Source organism: Lissotriton helveticus, chromosome 11 (assembly GCF_964261635.1).
Source record: "Lissotriton helveticus chromosome 11, aLisHel1.1, whole genome shotgun sequence".
Classification (NCBI taxonomy): Eukaryota; Metazoa; Chordata; class Amphibia; order Caudata; family Salamandridae; genus Lissotriton; species Lissotriton helveticus.
In genome coordinates, this window is record NC_136072.1 from 1157661495 (window position 1) to 1157685194 (window position 23700).

The following is a 23700-nucleotide window of genomic DNA, read 5'->3' on the forward strand; positions in this document are numbered from 1 at the left end:
GAAAAAAAACTCCGGCAACGATAATAATTATTTTATAAATTAAGTACATGATGGAACAGGTCAGAGAATATTTACAAAAGTAAAAACCAGGGTGCCTTTCTTTAGTAAGAATAATAAAATAATGAAAACAAATTTGAAAAACAAAATGAATATACCAGAATGTGACAGTGACAAATACATTTTCAAATTCCTCTTCCCAATGACTGGGCAGGGAAAGGAGGTTCAAACTGATTTCGGACTCCAAGATGCTAAAAATTGAAGATTTCATATATTCAACTTGGTTGTTATTTGTTAGTTAAGTTTTATCTGCACAGCCTCCCATTTTGTTAACTCTTAAGAAGGCTTCTTGCACAAATGAAACACACACACACAAAGTAGAAATAAAAAGCATACCTTTATGAAACCATATATATGATACCCGGGCAGAATCTCCTCGGATTAAAAAGGCAAGGAGGATCTCCATAGTCCAAATTTGACATATTATTGTTAAATATAGAGGATTTAATTTAAAACAAAACCTACTCCTGTAAATTTTTTATTAAACTAAGGACTTTCTGTGCTCACACACTGTACATTTCGAGTGGTATACGCACGCTTTCACCAAGTCGGGCAACTCTGGGCCAATTACAACATGAGATGGTCAACCTATGATGCAGATATGGTCAATAAATATGGATTTGAATGAATGATTTAAAGGGTTGGAGGACTGTTACAAATACCAGTTATAAAATTGTAGTGGGGATGTGCAAGATGTGCTTCTGTGGACACTTGGACCATGAGTGCATTTTGGTCCCTTCTTGATCACGTTGGTAAACAACAGTCAGCAGCTTCGTCAGACTCCCCAAATGATTGAGGACAGTACAGGCAGGGTGGGCAGTACAGTAGCAACCGTTGCGGCCATGCTCAGTCCGACTCACCGCCGTCATCACTGCCATCAGGCTCGTTATTCTTCTGCAAGGAAAGAGAATGTAGTTAACTTCTTAGCGGAACACAGGGGACATTGTAGAGACCGCTTTTTTTTCTACTGAGTTTTATATAGCGTGTTCTTGACCGGGTATCAGAGCGCTTTACATGAGCACCAGTTGCGTTACACAAGGACACATTCATTTTTTGTTAGGCACGGGGCGATTACGTGATTTGCCCAGAATCACATGATGTTCTGCGTTATTGCAGAGACCCGAACCCAGTTTCCCAGATTCGAGGTTGACCGCCCTAGCAATTAGGCCAACTCCTCTCCTAACCATTATCTCTGGAGGCCAACATAAGCACTGTCCCTCTGACAGCATGCGCTACATTACAGATAGTCAAGGATGCTTGTGTTAGAAGCAGTGGATTCCTCAACTGCCAAACAGATCCTCAGACAAAAATCTGTGCGCATACCTCACCCGTAAGTTTTGACAACAACACAAATGCTGCAAGGATGGTCACTGCTGAGCCTTGCGAGCCCTGATATATACCCATCCCCTTGAGCAATTGCTATAGATCTCCAGTTGAGAATCTCTCTTCTGGCCAGAGTTCCCTCCGTCCCTGCCGAAGAACAGGAAGTGAAAGAGACAAACAGATGGAAGGGCAGAGTACAAAGACAAGAAGCAATTTGGGTGAGGAATATAGCAGAGAGTGATCCAAGACTTGGAAAAAGTAGAGAGTGAAAAGAGAAGATTGAGAAAAATGCAGAAGTGTGACACGCAAAGGAAAGAACATGGGTAAGGAAGGGAGAAGCGAAGATGGAGGAAAAGGATGATGGAGTGTCAAAAAGAGACAGCAGTTGGAGTCGGGATGAACAGAGGGAGAGTAGAGAAGCAAAATAAAGACGAGGACAAGAGAGAAAACAAAAGAAAAAGGGAGATTGATGAAGAGGAAAAAGGAGGCTGGTGCTAACAGATGTGCAGTAGAGAAAGGTGAAGTATTAAAAACTTGGATGTGTTGGGAAAAAAATATATAGAGAAAGGGAGAAAGAAGCGAGGGGGATGGGATGAACACAAGAAAAATGCAAAAGAATACCAAGGAAGCAGAGCAAAAAAAGGGAGACACACGACGGAAACAGGAAAAAGGAGGGCAACAGATTGAAGTGATGTGAAGAACCCACAGACAAATATTAAAGTCAAGGCAGGTGGGGGCACAAAGAACATAGGGGACTGAAAGTCAGAATTTAAATACAAATGTGTAGTTCTTCTTAAAGGCCCCCTATAGGACTCAAACTTACTTAAGGGTGTTTCTCTTTTACAGCACTTAGTGACCCCTCATGGACATGTGGGAAGACCGTCTATTTACAGTCCTTAGGGCCGCAGAGCAGGCGATCGTAATGTGGGCATATTAGAGAACATATTCCACTCTAGGCACAAAGTGAATTCAAATAAGATCACAGTCCTGAAACAGCCCATCAGGGCATCCCATAGGGCATGCACACCCTTGTAGGAAAGCGTAGAGTGGAGCACGTACAGAGAGGCGCAAGGGAAGGGCAGGGCAGATGTTGAGAGAGGAATCATAGAGCAAGTATTGGAAAGAGTGGAGAATTAAAGGGACGAGAGTAGGAAAACGATTGACAAGGGCTGGAAGGGGTGACAAAAAGAAAGGATTTGAAAGGTGAGCGAAAAAGTGGGAGTGAGACGAATGATGGGCAAGGCAAGTACAGAACAAATATAGATAGGGTGGAACAGAATTCTAAAAAGTGAAGTGGATGCAGAAAAAAAGTCAGCAAATACATAAGAAGATTAAATATACAGTTGGGTTGTGATGTAACAGTGACAAAACTATAATTATGTACACAACAGAAGCCCCAGTTTGCCACCTTTCACGCTCTCCCAAAACAAAATGTGTTTAGCACTTTTGAATCAGTGGAAGGCCATTGCTGGGCTGCAAACAAAATGACATTTAAGGAAGTGTCATGCCTTACCTTGGCGTCACTGGACTGGACCCCAGAAGCAGTGGCATTGAAGTCGTGGATGGGGAGGGTGCCCAGCCAGCTGGCCATGGACTTCTCCTCGCGTTCAGTCTGTATGATGGTCGGGTAAATATAGTCCTCCTTAAAATCTGCAATCTTGGCCTCCTCCACGACCCACTCCAGGGCCTCGTGCATCCCATCATTCCCAAAGCGCCGGTTGTACTTCTCAAAATGCACTTGCTCCAAGACCAGGCCCAGACCGGGGGCTTTGGGAATATCCACCTTCTCCTGCCCCCAGCTGCGCTCCAGGATGTCCTCCGAGGCGTATCCTTTCACCACGGCCACCACCAGTCCGATCATCTTGCGGATCTGGTGCATCATGAAGCTCTGTCCCTTCACCTTGATGACCACAAACTCCCAGCCCTCTCGGACAAAAGGCTCCTCACAGTACATGTCCATGATGTAGCGCTTGGCACTGGGGTCAAGGGCCCCTTTCTGGGACGTGAAATTATGGAAATTGTGTGTCCCTTTGTATGAGGCTAGAAGCTGATTAACTTTCTGTAGAGTCTCTGGGTTCATGCGATAGGACTCATTCTGCACGTCCTGGTCCTTGTGGGCAAAGGCAAAGGTGGGCATCATGTACATGTAGGTCCGCGCGTCACATTTGTTCTTGGAGTTGAACCCACCAGTCACACGTTTTAGTCCTGGAAAGAGAAGAGACTTGTGTTTGAGTTAGGTCATGTTATGCCACATTTGAGTGCTTGGTGTTTCCATTCAGTCGTAAGAAGCAATACATATGCAAATACTCTTTTGTGAAGTACATATTTCTTCAAACAAGATGCTTTATGTATTTTTAAATTAATAGAAATAAATGATGATCCTCGTTTGTAGATATAGGAAAAAAGATACATCATGTTACATGTTAGTCTTTATTACCTTTAATGCTTCTTTTGACCCAAAGGAGAAAAAAAACGCAGTAGACACAATAGGAGAAGAAACCCCAAATCAATGGATTCTGGTCTTGCACATCAATCTTGAGTGGGTCACTTGAGTGAACTGAATGAAGGATTAACATGGGTTTTAAGTGGCCATCCTCAAAGACTAGGTAGCCAAGCATATTTTATCCAGTTGGGAGTCATCTGAGAATGTACATCTTGTGGCCGGTGGCTCAACTATCTCTTTTATGATTATCTTGGGTTGGTGAAATGCTCATTATCTGATCCTTAAATTGTATGTGATTTAGCTACGTAGCACGCCCAACCTGTTTTGGAAACGTGTGGTATACGTGGCTTAAAGCATTCTGTTATGTTTGTGACAGGATGTGTTCTTCATGGATCTTGTTGTTGTGGGCAACAAAATAGTGCGCTTTTTGGCGTTTCTGTGCTGTGTCGGGTTATGTGAAATCTTCCCTCTAATCGGTTTTGCTGCATGGAACGAGTTAACATTTTATATGGGTAATTTGTGAAGCATACTTGATGGCTGGCACTGCTGAGCGTGAGGTTGAAGATGCCAACAAAGCCTTTTTGTACTATGCTGGGTATCCTTGAGTAAGTGCACAATATATCCGTGCTGTGTTGGCTGTGTACAAGATGTTCTTTTAATGTGTTCTCTTGCATTCTGTGTGGCTGGTGCCGTTGATGCGACAAGTAATCTGACATATGTCGCAACAATGCTATATTGGATGTGTGCAAGTTACTTTCGGATACATTCAGTTGTAATATATATATTTTCTCCTTAATTTATAAGGAACCTGCTGCAAAAGCATTTCATAATACAGTGGCTATCAGGTTTACTCTTTGTTCATTAATTATCTTGCCATTGGCAGAGTTCATTGTTAACCTATCACCGTTTGCATAGTGAAGAGCTACAGAAGTTTGACTTTGTTTAATCACTACATTATAAATACATACTATTTTGACTTTAATGAAAGATATTATTGTATGTTTAGAATCCGTGACGTGCTTCACGGAGAATAATTTTTTTTATAAAAAACACAGAGATTAGCACCGCCTGTAGAAAGTCCAGATCGCCATTACTGATCAAAAAATGTGGAATGTAAGCGCATCAATTTCTGTTTGCCTCAAACCCAGATTCAGTACAAGGGGAGAACAGGGATGCATAGCAGATGGCAGTACTTTGTGAGGTTTTTTGCACAGAAGGTTAGACTAGTGCTAAGCCTATAAGGCTACTTGCAGACTGGTGGTAATGGCTGTTACTCGCCCTTTCCTCTAATAATGCACCCTTGATATCAGCGTGAGGAGGATACCTAAGAAGAGCACGGGGGCAATAGCTTAATAGCTGCTTTTGCCACACGAAGAAGGGAACAATGTTCAGAAATTAGACATACGTAGTTTTGAAGGAACTATATGGTCTTCTATTTCTGAATATGGCAATGGAAAATGGATCCTGTGACAGAGTTCACTGAAAATGGATCCAGTGTTTATTAAAATATCTGGAACGGACAGTTATGCTGTTCTAAGCAGCGACAAATATAGGGGCTTCTTCTCCACAAATGAGACCAAGCCAGGTCTCAACATGTGCACGCTAGGTGTCCCTGCAAGTTAGCGAGGGAGTGCAACTGGTAGCTTCCATATGAGTCTAGTCCAATTGTATTTGTATTGTAGGACTTTACTTTGCAGTCTCCCAGAAAGCCCCACCCTGGCATACATAGGTACAGGAAAAGCAATACAACCTTATAGGAAAACAGGGCTAAAAGACGCAGCAACTCAGTGGGACTGAGCCACCAGTGGGATTATTCAATAGGGAACTCCACACCATTTGTGCAGCGTTGGCTGAGCACTGGTGATGAAGCAAAGTTACTTGGAAGCTGGATCCAGTACACTGCTTAAAGGCAGTAACTGGGCGATACATGGCAGGTCACCAGTACAGAGCTGGTACTACTACAAGGTGGGAGAGAAAAGGCAAGGGTGATACCCTCTCCATGCCAAAGAAGATAGGCCTTCAACAGGTCTATCACATAGCCAGATATCAAAAATACAGGCTGGCAACCAGAGAAGCAGTGCCTGCTTGTGCACTAGGGTGGAACACTGAGAAAACCAGGAGGGTTAGACCTTTGCACTAGGTCACTGGGTTCCATCTGTGCCTTACTGCTTTCTTTCAAGCCAATGAGTCTATGATTGAGACAGTGGAGGCAGCCAGTACCAAGGGAAGCATCAACACCACCAGAAAAGTGTAGGCCTCATTCCAGAATTGTTGAGGGATTCTAGAACCAGATGCAAATTTGAAAATGGGAGTTCCTTGAAAGACTAACCAGTTCATCGTGAGCCGGTTATCTAGGTGGCAATGATGTCACTCATTTCTCTGTAGCTAGTGTTCGACACTTGAAGGCCCCCGACGTACCTGGGTCAAGTGTAATAAGGAGCCGACTGGCCCCCAGCATATCTAGTGAGAGTCATTATTTTTGGGTTATATGTGGTAACTAGAACAGACAAACCTAGCAAAATCACCAGTTTCATAGTCAAATCATCAGCCAAGGATAATGATTACAGGGGGGTATGAATAAACCTCGTGTGTTGGGGGAATGGTGCTTAACATAGAACTAACGTCTAGGTCTGTATTTGGAAACTAACTTTGAGAGGGCATTGCTTTCAGCACACTAAAAACAGGCAGACTGACTTGGCTGATTATAGGCAGCCAAGGTTTGATCTTCCTACACACCTCCACAAAACAAACCACTCTTATAACCAGCCTCTTTCAAGTCTTTTGCCCTGCACACAGATGAAATGTATGCATCCAGGTTAATAGTCTTTATTACTCTCCTTTCAGTTTGATAATGGACATAAACGACCTGCTTCTTGCAGCAGTTCTTCTATCATCATGGTCTGCCCGCGACTTTAAATGAGTGCAGGCCACAGCCAGCACCCGCACCCCTAAGTCAAAGTGAGATTCATCACTTTGCTGAATAAGTTCCAGGGCCAATTATTTAAAGCAATACAAGATTTTTTTTCTTTAAAGAATGAAATGAAAAATACAAACGAGAAAACCATCCACCACAACAGGACCACGAGTCTACAGAGACAGTGCAACAATTGTTTGTACTTTTCTATCCTTGGCACTTGTGAACACATGACAGATGTTGACAGTGAGCTCAAGAGCAGGGATTAAAGACCTTACAGGAGTACATCTTCAGGCTCAGAGAGGAGCAATGGGGTTCAAGGAGGCTCGGATTTGATTTTCTCCATATGCAGAGTCTATTGAGGCCAATTATCTTTTGGTGCTGAACCTTACATTTAAATTGTGCTTAGGTGGTCACAGAATCAAACAACTGCGCTCAACACTTCTTACCCAGAATGCGAATATGAGTAGGAAGGTAAGAGTTTATCTTCTCGACGATGTCTTCAATTAGCCAGACTTTCAACGACACAATTTGACCTGCTGCTGAGACACCCTGCAACAGACAGGCTCTGTTATTTAATTTCAGAGAATGGCAGTACTCGCAATAACACAAAACAATAACACTCAATTGTATCAACATCTCTTACTCTTTTGATAGCTCCCTCGCGTGTCACTCAATACCAAAATGGTCTGTTTAACCCAATTCAGTGCTACTTTCATGCGTTTGCATTTCTTAATGCTTACAACTTCACACAATAGAGATTGTCACAGGGAGAATTTGCACAGACATAACTTTGATCTTGATTGTGGGGTGAAAGCAGCGATAAAAAGGTTTTCACGGCCTGTAGATTGTCTGTGTATTTCAATTCAATTTTTTCTGTTTTTGTGCTTATTATATCCTCTTGCCTTGCTTTCATTTTCTCACAGTGTATGATCTGAATCAGAAAAAAGGAGCTTTGAACAGAGGAAAACATGGTTCTGGATCACCTTAAAGTGGCAGCAGTCTGTGGAGAAGTGTGGCTCACTGATTAGAAGCGGCAGGCCCTGAAGCAGAGATCGGCCCGGGACCAGGGTTCAATTCCAGACGCGGCAGGGTCTTGGGTCAATGTCCGCTGACTCGATAATTCTCGCCGAGGTGCCTACGCTAACCATGGGTCCCACTCTACAACTCTGGGCAATAGCTTGCTTAATCTCCACAACGGCCCCATCAGCGCTGGGGATGCCTGGCTTCACCTTGGAGGTGCCCAGGAGGGACCATCTCACAGGGAAAGCCAGGACGGGTTCCCCAGCCGTATACAGCGCCAGGACACTCCGAGATGGAGTAACAGTGCGCTTTACAAGTATTCTTACCTTTAACTATGTGTCTTTTAAAATCACTATTCTATTCAAACGATATTATGAGCTTATGCTTGGATTCACAGAAGTGTAGCAGTTAGTAGATTTTGTTGGGAAATCAGCATTTCTTTAAAGACGAGACTAACCTTAGAAACAGCTGCAGGGTTAATACTTATTTTCACAATGAATTTAAAGCACGCCCCAACTTCCTCTTAAAAGGCCTATGCTTCCAAGTTGTTCGACCTCACCTGTATCACCTTACAAAGATAAACAGTGCCACAGAAGGTACAATGTGATAGGTCTGAACCCAGTCTAGATGCAACTTAGTCGATTCCCATACTAGGCCAGTGAAATCAGAAGTGAGGTACAAAACCTAATTCAGAGGGTCACTATGCCAACCGTGGCATTGCTTCCTTCACATTCTAGGGACAAGATCAAAGTGGCAAAGTAAAAAATATATCAGGTCCAGACTGTTCAGGGCAATGGTTCTTAACCTGGGGTCTGTGGGCCTCCTGGGGGTAGGCCGGCCCCTGGGGGTCGGCGACTATTTAAAAAAAAAATAAAGTAAATTTTAGCAGATTAATAAACTACATATCCATAAAAAGAGAAATGGAAAAATATATGTCAACGTGTAGGAATTTGAAATTGGAAGCTAAAAGTTGGTATCCTTAGCTTTACTCGTGGGAGCAGCTTAAGTACAGCAGAGAGTACTATGGGCAATTGGTGACCTCAATTAAAGCACTAGAGGGCACCGACAAAGACAGCATATATTTAGAGACATATTCCAGCCTATCCTATTGCTTTGCATTGCAGGAATAAACCCTAAGCATTCAACCTTTCGTATTAAAATTAAAACTGGATTTTTGTGTATCTTTTGCTGCATATTAAAACATTTCATAATTTATGTATTGTAATAATAATACTTGTTTCTGTACTTGTGTGTATTGTTTTGAGGTTCCAATTTTAGAAATTGCATTGGTGTGGTACCTGGTGTCAAATAGTCATTTAATGGGTGGGTTGCCAGAATTCAAAAGGTTAAGAATCGCCGTTTTATGGAGTAAACACAAATACTGACATTAACACTGGCATGTTTGTGGCACAAGAAAAGTAGGAATTGTATAGCTGCCTATCCAAGGTTATAGAAATCTACAAGATCTGAAGATTGAAGACACTTTAATGGCATGTGCCAAGGGGTCTGGTCAAGCCCAATGAATCAACTATAGGCCCTCTGCTCAGGACCACTCCTCACCTTGTCCGTCCGTGCGCATCTTTGGAAGGACATTTTCTTCATGTCTTCACCGTGGTTTTCTGGAATGCAACCTGACCGCACCAAGGCCTGCACCAGCTCGTCTTCGATGGTTTTGAACTGGGACGAACCAATGTTCCTCTGGCAGAGGAACAAGAGTGAAAGAAAATGAAACAGAAAAAAAAGAAACGTAATTTAACAGGGATATTATTATTCTGCATCTTAATTCATGTTTCCGTTGAATTTATTAAACAGGTTTATGAAACGAGGCTGGAAGGTTATGATTGGCAAATCGGGCAATGTTCGAGTGGTACACGTGCACATGCTACAGATGATTATTGCCCCATGCGCCCGGGTCGAATGTGGGAATTAGAAAAAATAGCTAGTCTATCGAAAGTGACCAGGCCTGTTTGTACACAGACAGAATGCACAGACTACTTCACCATTTTTATTTAAGTTTCTCCCACAACACAAAGTGAATTGACCTGTTGTGGTTATATCGGAAGGGTCATTATTATCCAACATAATAGCCCCTTTGAATGCAAAAGGTTGAAATGCTGGGTTGTAGCTGGTGGAATAAAATCATGTGACCTGCAGGTTATATGAAGACATTTGTAGCAGCTGGTACATGATAACCTAGTTATGATGTGCCTATTATTAATTCAAGATAATAGATGCAGGACACAAATGTGAGGGGGGAAAAAGAAGTAAAAGGGAGACCACTTAGTCAGAAAGAAATAAAGAGGAGGGACAGTAACCTGATCGGTAACCTCAACCCCATCACTAGCCACAGGCCCGTACCTGCATCCCATGGTAGCCCTTCCCGGAGTAAGACACCAACAGCGCAACCTTCTTCTTGGGATACTTCTTGCTCTGTTCACTCTCATGGTCTACATTGCTCTTAAATTTTTTGACCACTTGTCCGTTTTCACTTCTGTTTTCATGATCGCTGGCCCCTCTCTTGCCACCACCTGGACTTGGACCCCCTGGCTCGAGCACGGCTTCCTTGACAGGTTCAGCCATTGGACGGCAGACTCCGTTAGGTACAGAAACTCGTTCACCAAAGGGAAATCTGTTGGAAGGTTAGACATCAAAAGGTCAACGCACCAGACGAGCCTGGTAGAAACAAGCAGGGCACCAAAAGCACCAAAATAATTTTTCACTTTTGACATCAGTGCAACCTACTACAGGTCCAACTGTGATCCCCTGCTTAGGACATATACAAAAGGAATACTTCAGGCTGCTGCTGAACGATCCTTTCCCTTCTGCACAGCACTTGCCTCAAATAGGTATTAGAAACATTTTCATAGTGATACAGCAGAAGGACATATTATTCAAGATAAACATTTTAAGCTGAGGTTTTTGACAACAGATTTATTAGCACAGCTGTTGTGTCAGTTTTTTAAATGGGAGTGGTTTTTCTTAACGTATGTCAACATGCTACCTTACATCCACTTCAGGGCACTGCTATGACATTGCCCTCAGCTCTTTTCATATGTTCTCAGCAACTCGCGCATATTTCATGAACAAGCGACTTTTGAAAAACTGGCCCGCACCCAGTGCCATGAACTCTGGTCCTACTCCGCCCGCCTCATCCCGCTAGTGATGCCCTGCATCCCTCCTTCACTCGCTTGACCAAATAGGACTCTTCCCCTGCTGCTGACTCGCCACACAACACAGTGAGAGGCCTTCACCTGAATCCACTGCCGCTTCACATGCAGCACCCAACCCACACAAGCTCCAGCCACTCCAAAACACTGCCATGCAGCACCACATCCAACAACAAACCAGCACCCAAACACTCACCAACATGCATTCTACTCAACATCTGCTTGCTCAGCAAACACACAACCGAAATCGGAGAGCGGCTGATCAGCGATTCAATGGACCTCCCCTTCATCAAGGCATATTGTCTAAACCCGACATCAGCACCCGCATTGCCATGGCAACCTCAGCAGGCTACAGGATAACATGACAGGACAGCGTTCAGAAGTCAAGAGGGGGGACTCCCAATCATCTACAAAGAATCCATCAAATACACCACAACCACGGAAAACACAACTCGTATCATGGAACATCTGCAAACTGGAAATCGCCAATAAGTTTTCCCTAAGCTGAACCCTTGTCTACCTTCCATTAGGACCTCATGCCAGCTTCACCAACTTTATCACATACTTCAACACCTCCCTCACTAAATCCAAAGCTTTCAAATACTCCTTGGGGACCTCAACATCCACCTGGAAGATAGAATCGACCCCAGCTCTATAGCACTCCTAGAAATTCTAGACAAAATCGGACTAATTCAATTCATCACAGAATACACGGCTTTGACTGCATCAAGTTCAACTTGACCTCACTCACCCCTCACTTAGACCAAACACTCCATAGTCCATTTCCAGGTCAACCCACACCGAAAGCAGACGTACTCACCATCGACCTAACCAGCTGGAGCAAAATCTCCGAATCAGACTAGTTCAACTCCATCTGAATGGTCCAAACCAACTCTAACAACATAGTGGACATTGACAACTTCAACAACTGGGTCAAGAAATGCACAGACTACCTGGCACCCTTAAATCTCAACAGAGAAGAACCAACAAGCAAGCCAGCTGGTACACAGAGGACCTTTGTGACACCAATGGACATTGCAAACAGCTAGAGAAACAAGCATTGGCATAGCCAATAGGTCTCACCTTTGGTACCTTATAAGTGTTTAGTTATCCAGCACAATATCCTTGGTGCAACAACATCAACTGTTGCATAGCTAAACACTTATAAGGTCCCAAAGGCAAGACCTATTGGCTATGCCAATGCTTGCTTCTATTTGGTACTCACTACCGCTGCGAATCAGCATTACAGTCGCAAGTGCGCTACATAGAAGAAAGTGAATTTTACAAAACAAAAATAAGCATCCTTTTTAGGTCTCGCCTTTTCCCATTCCGCAGGAATGGAAAAGCAGAGAATTCTAGTGGTCAAAATACTCGTCAAACTATGGCTTTTTCGGTGCGGTTTTCTTCGAGTTCGCGTGAATTACGTGACCAAACAAGCACGCGCATCAAAGGCATCAGCCTCCCTCCCTCCCAATTGCATTTTTTCACGGCCGCCTGGCCGTGACACCACATCAAAGGGCTTCTCCCAGCGTGCGCTCTGCGGCTTCTCCTCCCCTAATTATTCATGGCTGGCCGGCCGTACTTTCAGTTTCCCGGCCGCTCTTGTTTTCCTACCCTTTGTGTCTCCAAGATAACTTGCTATGATAGAAATGCATCGGGATTGATGTAACAATACGTAAATGTTACAACAATGCTTCAAATACAAAACTGCAGTCATATTCCTTGGCCCGCTTTAAATGTAAGCACACATTAAATACGTTTGTTTAGGAGTGCTTCTCTTTGTCTGAGAGCACTCCACGTCTTTTGTTCCCGCATCCGTTTTCTCTGCTCCCTGTCATAATCACTCTCCTGGCTCCTCTCCCCGCCTCACTTTCTGCCCACTTCGCCCCCTGATCTCTCTGCGTCTGGCTTTCCCTTTTACATAGCATCCACAGCAACCCTTGTGTCAAACACATAGTGCTGGTGCAATTCCTGTGTTAACCATGCCGTACGCCCGCATTTTTAACATAGTATATGCTCAGTGCAACAGCGCACCCCTAATTAACATCCCTCACGCCCGCGCTTTAATTCCCTCCCCCTCCCTCACCACAGAGCAACCCCCCTCCCTCACCGCAAGATCGTGTGCATTTTCACTTCCCGGTCTCAACCAGCCCTCAGATTACAGCGCACCCTCTAGTGTTAACCTTCCCTTGTTTAAATCATAAGTCCCAGCCAGTTGACGTTAAGCGTCCAGAGTCTGTCCGTCCCATTTTCTCTGTGCCACCTCCCCACCCTCCCATTGCCTCGCTCTGTACCCTTATCCCACACGCGGGCACGGCTTTTCATTCAGATGCACGGTTTGACCCTGGCCTCTTGGGCTCCACCGCACTTGTGCTCCAATGTTGCAGAATGAGGAATACGTTCCCTCCGAGGAATTACTAAATTAATAAACCGTATCTACGTCCCGTGCCCCACTGTCCATCTCTGCTTTCATCTCCTCCCGCCCCGGGTTTCCTGCCTATGCCCTACACTCTCTCAGCCTTATCTTCTTCCCTCCCACGCTTGCCTCTCTCCTCACGGACCTCTTTTCTGTGGTCGCCCCTCTTACCTTGCTGACCTGCTTTTCGCCATCTACTACTGCTTTCTACTCAGACTACTGCGATACCTATTTCTCCCCACCGTTTTCCCACCCTTCGCAGTTACCCTCCGCTTCTAGACACCCTCTCTCCCACCCCACTCTTCTCTCTCTCTCTAACTCCCATTGCATTCGCTTTTGGCCATCTGTCTTCTGATCTTCTTGTGCGCCTCCTCCCCTTCTAGTAGCCCACCTGTCTCTCCTTCTTAATTATCCTCGCCTCATCCAACGTTGCCTTTAATAGTTTTCTAGATTCATTCTCTGCCCTCTCCACCCCGCCGCCACCTCCATTGGTACCTTCCTGTTGTGTGACGTCACCTTCTCTGCCTCGCACAGACCCCTTCCTTCCCTCAGTCCATCCCTTTCCTGTGTCTCCAACTTTACTTCTTTCATGCCACTCTTACCTCTCCCTTACGGTCGTTCTGCCCATAGCGCTTTCTTCTGATCTCCATCTCTTCTAGCCACACTATGAATTCGACTTCACTCCGCCTTCTCCCTAAGCAAACATTTGTAATGCAATACGTCTCGCCTCTACGCATGTTTAACCTATTGGCATTATAAATGACAATGCCTTTCTATTTATTTTTTTTAAACCAAATCATAAATAAATGGCATTATCATTTACAATGCCAATAGCTCAAACTCAAGTAAATGCGAGACCTATTGCATTGCAAATGCTTGTTATACCTGCAATGGGCGGTGAATGAAGCTGTATGTGGTATGTTTCATAGAATATCATTCAGGTCTCAATGGGGTAGATTATTTCAATGTATGAATTATGTAGATAGCTGCCTTTGTTCTATCTATTGATCTATGTTCGTTATTAATATATTTAAATACCATTTATCAAATGTCTATTATTAAAAAATATTCACCTAGAAGATATATAGTTTAAATTGGTGTCATTTGCTGTTTTTATCTGGCATAAAAGAGGATTTCACTATAAAGGGGGCACATTTAGCGATTCTAAAATTACACATGCTTCACTTAATGCGGCTATGTAATTATGAGACACAGAACTGCAAAACGTGTATTATGTATTTAAAACTGGATACGAAAATCAGGCAGCCTATCAGAAAACGTGTGAGAAATGTGACTTCAAGTATGTACATACCTTACTTGGCTTCAAATAATTCGAAATTAAAACAGGATTCATAGCAGGTGGCCCCAAATGGGCAGAATGTTCTGTTCAACTCAATGTCAATGTGTTTCTACGAGATATGACAAACTCCGGGGCCCTCATCAGATTGTGCTGGCAGCACCATTTTGCATTACGCCACTGCTTCATTAGTAAGGTCCCTTTACACAAGGGATTCTGGGAGATGGGTGCGTGAGTTAGGTCATTCACTGTTAATTAAGTTGAAACTATTGGCGTGGTACATCACGCTGAATGACTAAATGTGCTGAATTTTGTGTAGGCTGGATGGGCGCCAAATTATCTTAAGTACAGAATTAAAAAATTGTGCACACCAGTGGTTGTGGAGAGTTCGGTGCTGCAGTGGCGTGTGGGCTATGGTGGGGGAGGGGAGGGGCGGGAGCAAACTTCGAGGGCTGTCATATGGAGCCGGATGCTGTGCCTGAATTTAGTACTGGGAGGGGTAAGGGGTGGCGGGGTTCGTCCCATCGCCGCGGAAGGCCACCAGCTGGACCCACATGTCCATCCACAGATCTTGATTTCAGATCTTGCGGCCCTAGGCACAGGATTGCTTCCCAGGCGAGAGAAAGACGATCTAAGCCCGGCCAGGCATAGTGCTGGCGGCAGGGGGTCGTGGCACGATGCCTGTGACCTGCCATAGCCAGCTGCTCTGGGTGGCACCAGGGTTATTTATTTAAGAGAGGTCCAGTGACTCACGTCTAAGCATGCCACACTTAAGGAGGGTGACAGGGATTACATTTAAAAAACTGAAGAATGAGCTAATTTCACAATAGGACTATTTGAGTGGGCTTTACGAACAACTTGTTAAATGTAACCTTTCCAGCAGACACAGGTTTCAAGGCCCAGGCCTGTAAGTGATGATACGCTTGCGGCCTGGGAGAGACAATTATTGACTGTGGGCCAACGCAGGGCAGAGCTGAGCTTCAAGGGGCGGCAGCCCAGTCACCTAATTAATAAAGCCGCTCTGTTCCTTCGGGAACTTTAGCATTCTTTCAAAGTATGCTCAAAATTAGGTAAAGGTTAAATAATGAATTCCCTACCTGGGAGAAAGTGGCTTAAATTCTATCCAATTACTTGCCATGACAACCAGCTAAACACAAAGGGTCGGGAATCAAACCAACGCAGAGTTGGAGACCAGGAGGAGTGTTATGTTATGTTATAAAGGGTTTTGTAGCGCGCTCAAATACTCTTGAGTGTCCTGGCGCGAACTCATGCAGAGAAACAGAAGGGGTGGAAATTGAAGTTATAGTGCCATGGTGAAAAGATGCGTTTTTAGTGCTTTTTTAAAAAGATGAATATCCTGAGTGGCGCGAAGTTGCAAAGGAAGTGCATTCCAAGCCCTTGCTGCTTTTACAGAAATGGATTGTCCACCTAAACGTGCTCTCTGGAATCGTGGGCGAGCCAGCCGGCACTGGTTGGCCGACCTAAGGCGGCGGTTGGGGACATACATGGAGAAACGCCTTCTCAGGTAGTGAGGTCCTTGACCATGAGTGGCTCTGAAAGATAGCACCAGAGTCTTAAACAGAATCCGTTGGACCACTGGCAACCAGTGTAGACTACGCAGATGTTGCCGTACGCTAGACCTCCTCGAGATGTTAAAAAGAAGTCTAGCGACAGCATTCTGGATAATCTGAAGACGCTTGATCAAGTAAGCTGGGATGCCGATGGACAAGGCGTTCGCGTAGTCTAGACGAGAAAGGATAAGGGCACGCGTCACTGTTTCTTTGGCCTCCCTCGGAAGCAAGGGAAAGAATCTGCGTAAAGCTTTGAGAGTGCCAAAGCAAACGCCGGTTAATTTTTTAATGTCATCCTCAAATTTAAGGTTTTCACTAAACCACACTCCCAAGTTTTTTGCCAGGTTTCCCGTCGAATGGGGGCAGGGAGCATCAGGTGGCCACAATAGTTCTCTGAAATTGGTTGGAAAATCTCCGTAGAGGAGAACTTCAACTTTTCCTCATTGCACTTCAGTTGAGCAAGTGCAAGCCAACGGGAGACTGATGAGAGGCAGAGCTGGACAGAGGAGGTATCCAGATCGGCACCTGGCCAAGTGAACAGTAGCTGGGTATCATCGGCGTAGGCAATGATTTTTGCACCTAGTTGTTCGGCCAAGAAAATCAGAGGGGTCAAATAAATATTAAACAGCAGGGGACTGAGAGTAGACCCCCGAGGCACCCCAGTAGATAGTGTCCTGGCTGAGGATGCATGGGGCGGCATCCACACCTGTTGGGTCCGATTATTCAGGAAGGATGTCAGCCACTCTAATGCGGAGCCGGTAATACCAATAGCAGACAGCCTGGCGAGAAGAAGCTGATGGGGCACCGTGTCGAAGGCGGCAGAGGGGTCTAACAAAATCAATGCCGCTCTGCCCCCTCCGTCCAGGCACTCCCTAATAGCCTCTGACATCTCAACCAGTGCTGCTTCAGTGCTATAGGCAGCACGAAACCCTGACTGGGCCGGGTGTAAAGCATGGAAGGCCTCCACAAAGGCGTCCAACTGGCAAAACGCCATTTTTTCACAAACCTTGGCCAGCGCCGGTAACAGGGAAATAGGTCGGTAGTTAGATAGAACTGATGGGTCCAAACCTGATTTCTTTAGGAGCGGCAGTAATTTGGCTTGCTTCCAACAAATCGGAACTGTAGCTGTCGTAAAGGAGAGGTTAATAATCTGAGTAACCTCTGCACAGACCGCTTCTGCCACCCCTCCCAGCACATGAGCCGGACACAGATCGGTGGGAGACCCAGATTTCATGGACTTCAAAACGGCCAGGATGTTCACTTCATCAGAAAGAGAGAACACCCTAAACTGACAGTTGGGGAGCTTAGGGGGGGCAGTGAAGGCAAAGCTGAGACCCTCTGATGGTAACATACTGTGTGCAGCTGTCCTGGATCTTCACAATCTTATCTGCAAAGAAAGAGGACAGATCCTCGCACCACTGTTCAGATGAAGGCAGCGAAGCTTGCTCAGCACAAGGAGAGAGAAAACTCTTAACAATGGCGAAAATGTCTTTGCTGTTATTATTAGCCTTGGCGATCCTTCCTGTGTAATAGTTGCCTTTTGCTATCCTGATGGCAGCATAATATTCTCTCTGGGCGGCGCATAGAGTCGTCTTAGCAGTTGGATAATAGCCAAGTCTCCAACACCGTTCAAGTTTTTTACAGCCCAATTTCATTTCACGCAAAGCGTGAGAGAACCACGGCTTGTTGGGAGAAATTTGTTTTTTGCGGCTGGAGCCCTGATTCACAGAAGACACAACCCCCCCCACCAATCCAGGCGTTAAAACGCTGCACTGCTTCCGATACCTCAGAACCCAAAAAAGGACAGCTCTGAGATAAAGTATCAGATAACGCAGGGAGATTGATCTTCTGGGAACAAGCACTAGGGGGGGTGACAAAAGCCCCAGAGGGTTTATCTAGTGACCAGGAAAACCTGATCAGATGATGGTCGGACCATGTCACACATTCAGGGCAAGATAGAGAAAGGTCAAAGTTGGAGCAGACTAGGTCAAGTAGGTATGTATGTATGTATGTATGTATTGGTGCATTTGTATAGGGCAATGACTGTCACCCGTCGGGTATCCTGGAGCTTTGACTTGGATGTTACAACACCGTGAGTAGGTGACCCCCGACATGCGTCAGCAGCTTAACCCACTGTTTAAGCTGAGCTAGATTCAGGGAGGCGGCTAAACATCTCGATTCTGAAGTATCTAGAACATCTGCATGAATATTGAAGTCACCAAGAAGGAGAAACTTAGGAAACCTCAGTGCACGAGGCACAATCACATCCTCCAAAGCAGTAATAAACGGCCCTGCAGGGCCCGGGGGCCGGTACACCAGCGTACCTCCCAGCGTAAAATGAAGGGCAAGAGCAAGGGAAAAATGAAGAACCTCCCCTTCTCCCAGATCTTCTGATGTCCCATAGGAAAAAGCCCAGTTGTACCTGAACACCACAGCAACGCCCCCTTCCCTCCCCATGGAACGATCCGCCGCATAATTTTAAAGCCTCTGGGAATGGCAAGCTCCACCACCGGGGCACAAGAGCTGTTTAACCATGTCTCGGTGATGAAGAGTAAACCAAGTTGGCCCTCCGCCAGAAGCTCAAAGACATCGGCGGCATGTTTAACCAAGGACCGAACATTAATTAGCGCAGCTGAAATTGTAGTGTGGTTAATAGTTTGCGGGGCAGGGCCAGCTGTAGTAAGATGAAAGCGAAAGTGACAGGAAGGGCAGACCTTGGAAGTGCAATCAGAAACTTCCCAGTGTCTGTCCCCGGGACATTTGACTATATTTAATGCCATTACCTCATTGCGACTATACCCTTTTTTTCCTGACATCAACTCGGAAGAAAAACGGGCAGGAGTCTAGCGCTGGGCGCGCCCGGGGCGTGGACGGGCTTTCCTTTGGCACTTATTCGGCGCACCAGCGGCGCGCCCGCTGCGCGACCGGGAAGACATATGCGATTTATATTAGAGCCTCCCTCCCCCAGCTAGAGCGCTATCACAAGTCCAGCCGGGGTCCGGGACTACTCCCAAGATGGCCGCCTGCCCTCCACTCAATCGGCACAGCAAGCCGTAGTGGAACGGGGCAGGGAAGGCACACCTAGGTACTACCCAAGTCAGGGGTGAAGGAGACTGCAGACACATGCACAGATGCACTCTCAGTGCATGTGCAAAAGTAGATAAAAACAAGACGTGCGGCCGCGTACGGGAGTGCGCACACGCGCGAAAGTGGAGATCTGTGGTGGGGAAGGGTATTGAAGCGCAGAGAGAGGCACGCAAAGAGCGCGCACATTCGCTCAAGCTTTGGGCTGGCCATAGCAGCATTTTTTTACCCCTTTACTAAAAGTCAAGCAAGAAGCGCATGCGCTGCTCTAGGCTCGACCTAAAAGCAGAGAGCCAGCTGCGAAACTACCGACAGAATCACCTTCAAAGTAGTCCTCAGACAATACCACCAGCAAATAAAAGACACCAAGAAAAAAGAAAAAAAAAAAAAGATTGCTAGCTCAACGCATCAAAGGGAGCTTCAACAGCAGTAAGAAATCTTCTTGGTCATCACAGTTTTCACGACACCCACAGCGTCCATCTACAACACCCCTTCTCAAGACCTGTCCCACCGATCCAACTTTTTCAACCCCAAAATCACAAACATCTACAGCAACTTTGTACCCCAACCAGACCCACGCCAAATGAAACATGGGACGGCCTCCCACAACTCATTAGAGCCTCTTCCTTGCTACTTTAGTTTCACAAGACGCTGACGACCTGGTTCTTCTAATAATTGTGCGAGGGCCTCACGCGCATACATCTGCTCAGAACCTGGACATGCTTAAGGTTGATTAAGGCACTCTAAAAATCGACTTAACATAACACTGAACAGAGTAGTACTAGAATAGTGGCTTTGGCAGCTGGGTTAAATGTATGTGCCCGACGCCCAAGGTGGAAGTCTAACACTTAGAAGACATTTGGGAGAGGGGTGAAAGTGTGGTCAAAGAGTCGCTACCCAAGACTTGAGGCAACAAGTGCATATTCGTTGGATGATTTCTTAAAGGTCAAATAAAAGGAGGGGTGGAGATTAAACTCTGTCATGGGGATACCACGAGGAATGTTGCTTTACACATGTATAATCAGCCTGAAAATATACACTGAGTTACTACCACTGTGTCCATTACTGTTTAGTACGTTTTCAAGTTCTATAGGCAGATGCTGAGCTTAGAATGCACTGTTTGGAAAGATATTCAAAGTTCCCAAGTCAACATTTAGGGTAACCTGTCCTGCTCAGCAGTAAACACATGTTGTATGACGCCCAGCTTCCGCTAACATATTTGGAGTATACCCAGACATGAAAGGCTGTTTCCAAAGTATAACAAGCATTGACATAGCCAATTGGTCTCGCCTGTGTGAGGTATATTGGCGATGTCAATTTTGTTTTTGGTTCTGCTGTATGGTATGTCTTAGTAACAAATAATTCAGCACTAGAACGTGTTCAGAAAAAAACAATAGCAAAACATTTTGTACCTTATGTTTGCAGGACAAAAATGCTGTTCCATACTTCTATTCAACCTTCTTTACTGTTCAACTGAACGTAGAAATCAGTACAGGAAAAACAAAATTTGGGGAGTGAATAAGGTACCAAGATAGAGGGTTTGTTGGTGAAAATACAACATCCTAAAAAGGTATACAAGGGAGAGGACAGGTACCATTGGTGTAGCAGCAACAGAGCCCAGACAACAGGGGTGGGGACACACTGAACCCTGATAATTGCTGTATTTTGATACCTAACAGTAGTCAAAAGAGCAATTTTATTTGCTTGCGCCATCATGCATGCCAACAAGTTAGAAGAGAAAAGTGAGAGATTTAAAATAAATACATTGGAAGAATGTATTTTCCCCCATTGACTTCTATTTAAGGAGAGATTTTCAGGTGGTAAATGGCCCAAACAAACAAAACGGCTATTTTTTTGCTTTAAATATCGAGAGTCTGATTCTGGTCGGTCGCCAGGCATGTATGCACCAGGGCCCCTGGCATCCATGATAAGCTACTGGAAGGATCAGAAGATATTAAGCACATAATGCAGTGTTGGCGTTATGGTGGTGTGACTGGTGCAGCCGCACCGGCGCCTGCCTTGGAAGAGGCCCTGTGTGCAGAAATAACTTTTGGTTTTAAAAGCACCTGCTCTTTCCTTGCGTGTCCAGCAGTTTTCAGGCAACAATAAAAATGTCAAGCTAACTCTGGTGATTTATGTTCCTGCTAGAGAGACATTAGTTTTGTCATGGGGCAGTTTTGATGCATTATAAAGCAGCGTAGTGGGTTAACCTGCCTGCTGCAAAGAACGTGTACATGCAGATCACAGAACGGTAATCCACATTGTTTTGTGTAACATTTCCTATAGCCGGATTTACACCCATAAGATTCATTGCCTCTCAAGTGTGTGATGTAAAGTGCCCTGAAACCCTAGTGTTGCTATTAGTAGCGATATAAAACAAAAGAAATGCATGTGAGAGCAGCGGTACTGTTGGAAGGTGGTAGTGATGGAATCTGTGGAGAAGCATGTCATGGGAGGACAAGGTAGTAGAGAATGCCAAAAAAAGATTGTCGCACCAGCAGGGCACAAGTCCTAAAAAAAGAAGTGGGGGAATGCTCAAAGTTAGGTGGTGTCACAGGAAGTGACATCACGACAGGTGACATCACGAAAGGTAGTCACCTCTCATTACAGGGCACACTACACATCAGTTACTAGGCACTGACAGACAGACACCCAGTCATGGACCAGGTGCCTCTGTTGCAGTTGTGCCGCAGCCTGGTGCTCCGAACATGGCTTCTGTCCTCCTGCTGCTTCGTGCATCTGCTGTGCCTGGACTTCACGAAGGCCAAGAAGGAAGACCCTATCTTGGGAGAGCTGCGCTCCAAGAAGATAGAGTGCAGCTGCTAAGGGGAACACTTGCAGAACCAGGATGCCTGTAGGACTGCTGTCATTCCCACAGCCCAGGATTGGCTGGATTTAATTAGCATGGTAGCCTAAGCAATCACATTTCCTATTGCACCATAATTGAAAGTGCAGCTTTTAGGCAGGTGGGACGGCGTCCACCCGGTAAAATAAGTGGGGGGACGCCGTTCATCCGCGTGGTACCCCGACTCGAGCCCTGCGCACCAGGCGCTTCTGACTGTAAAGCATGTCCTGACATACCGTCTGTAGCTGCAACAAGGAAACCAACACGTAATACGAGCAGGCGCGGTTCGTCCATTGGGGCGTGGGGGCGTAGCCCCCCCCTGCCTAAAGCCGCCCGCAGCTCCCTCTGCGTTATTGCGTTAAGACTGTGACAATCATGTCAATTAATCAACATATCAGACCGCTGGGCGGGCGTCATGTTGATTGATTGACATGATTGTACAGGCGGCAACACAAGTGCGCATGAGTGGGGACGGAGGGTGAATTTTTACTCGTGCCCACTCATGCGCACTTGTGTTTTTGCAGCTTTGCGCATGCCCATTAGGAGCCCTAATGGGCGTGCTGCGTGCGAGAAGGTACCTGTGCCCCTGGCGCCAGGATTGGCCAGGGGCGCTGTGAGCCTGTGACGTGTGGGGAGCAGAGCCCAGAGGTGGTGCGGACCGGGACCTGCAGCAAAGTAAGAGTGTGTGTTTTTATTTTAAAGTGTTTGGTGTGTGCGTGTATGCATGAATGTTTGGTGGAGAGTGTTGTGAATGGATGTGTTTGTGTGTATGTGTGTGTGAATACATTTCTTTGAGTGTTGTGTATGTGGGTCGGGGGGGAGGGGTCGCCGGCATGAGTGGCCTGGGGCCCGCACTCGCAAATCAGTTTGCGCCTCACCACTGTAAAATGTCACCAGCCGCCCCTGAATACGAGTTTCCCAGATATAATAATAATAACTCAGTGTGCCTATTTTAGAGAAGATACAGAAGAGCAGAGCACTGGATGCTTGAACATCACTGCAAATAAGGGAAGGGGACAGGCATCAGCCTGACCCACCCTGGCAAGAGGTGATGAAGACAGGCAGAAGGAATCCAAGTGCTTAGAAGCTCACATAATGCTTTGCTGCTGCCTCTCCCTCTGTGGTTGCTGCATACACGCCAACAGACCCGATTCAGACTACCGATTTTTCCAGCCAAAAATGGATTTTAGCTGAAATTGCATCTTTTACAATGGAAGTCAATGGGGAATATTGTAAAAAAATATATATATTAAATCTCCCACGTCCCAGTCCTAAAATGTTGGCATGTATGTTGTTGTCCCTCGAGACCTGTGGCCAAAGGAGGATTCTAAAAATACTCCTTTAATCACCGAGACCCCTTGCACGGGGTGACACCCCGGGGAGCTGGAGCCCACCCGCCGCTCTTACCTCCACACTGCCCCCAGCTCAGCAGCCGCAGCACCACGTGGGAGAAGCAGGCACAGCTCGGGCAGGACGGGGGCCGGAGAGGGACAATCCGCGCTGCCCAGACCTAAGCTTGTACGGCGGCGACCTCACATTAGAGGAAGGACTCTGCACAAC

General features: G+C 45.7%; 1 protein-coding gene across 1 annotated transcript; it reads right to left on the bottom strand.

Annotated features, from left to right (window-relative positions):
* Nucleotides 1-375: 375 nt before the first annotated feature.
* On the bottom strand, nt 376-23692 carry PUS1 (pseudouridine synthase 1). Its single transcript, XM_078667972.1, has 6 exons — nt 23548-23692; nt 10119-10389; nt 9321-9458; nt 7187-7289; nt 2894-3585; nt 376-951 (listed from the first exon to the last, which is right to left on the bottom strand). Exons 2-6 carry the CDS (start codon nt 10338-10340, stop codon nt 904-906), a joined length of 1203 nt encoding a protein of 400 aa, XP_078524098.1. The 5' UTR covers nt 10341-10389; nt 23548-23692; the 3' UTR covers nt 376-903.
* Between the last annotated feature and the right edge of the window lie 8 nt (nt 23693-23700).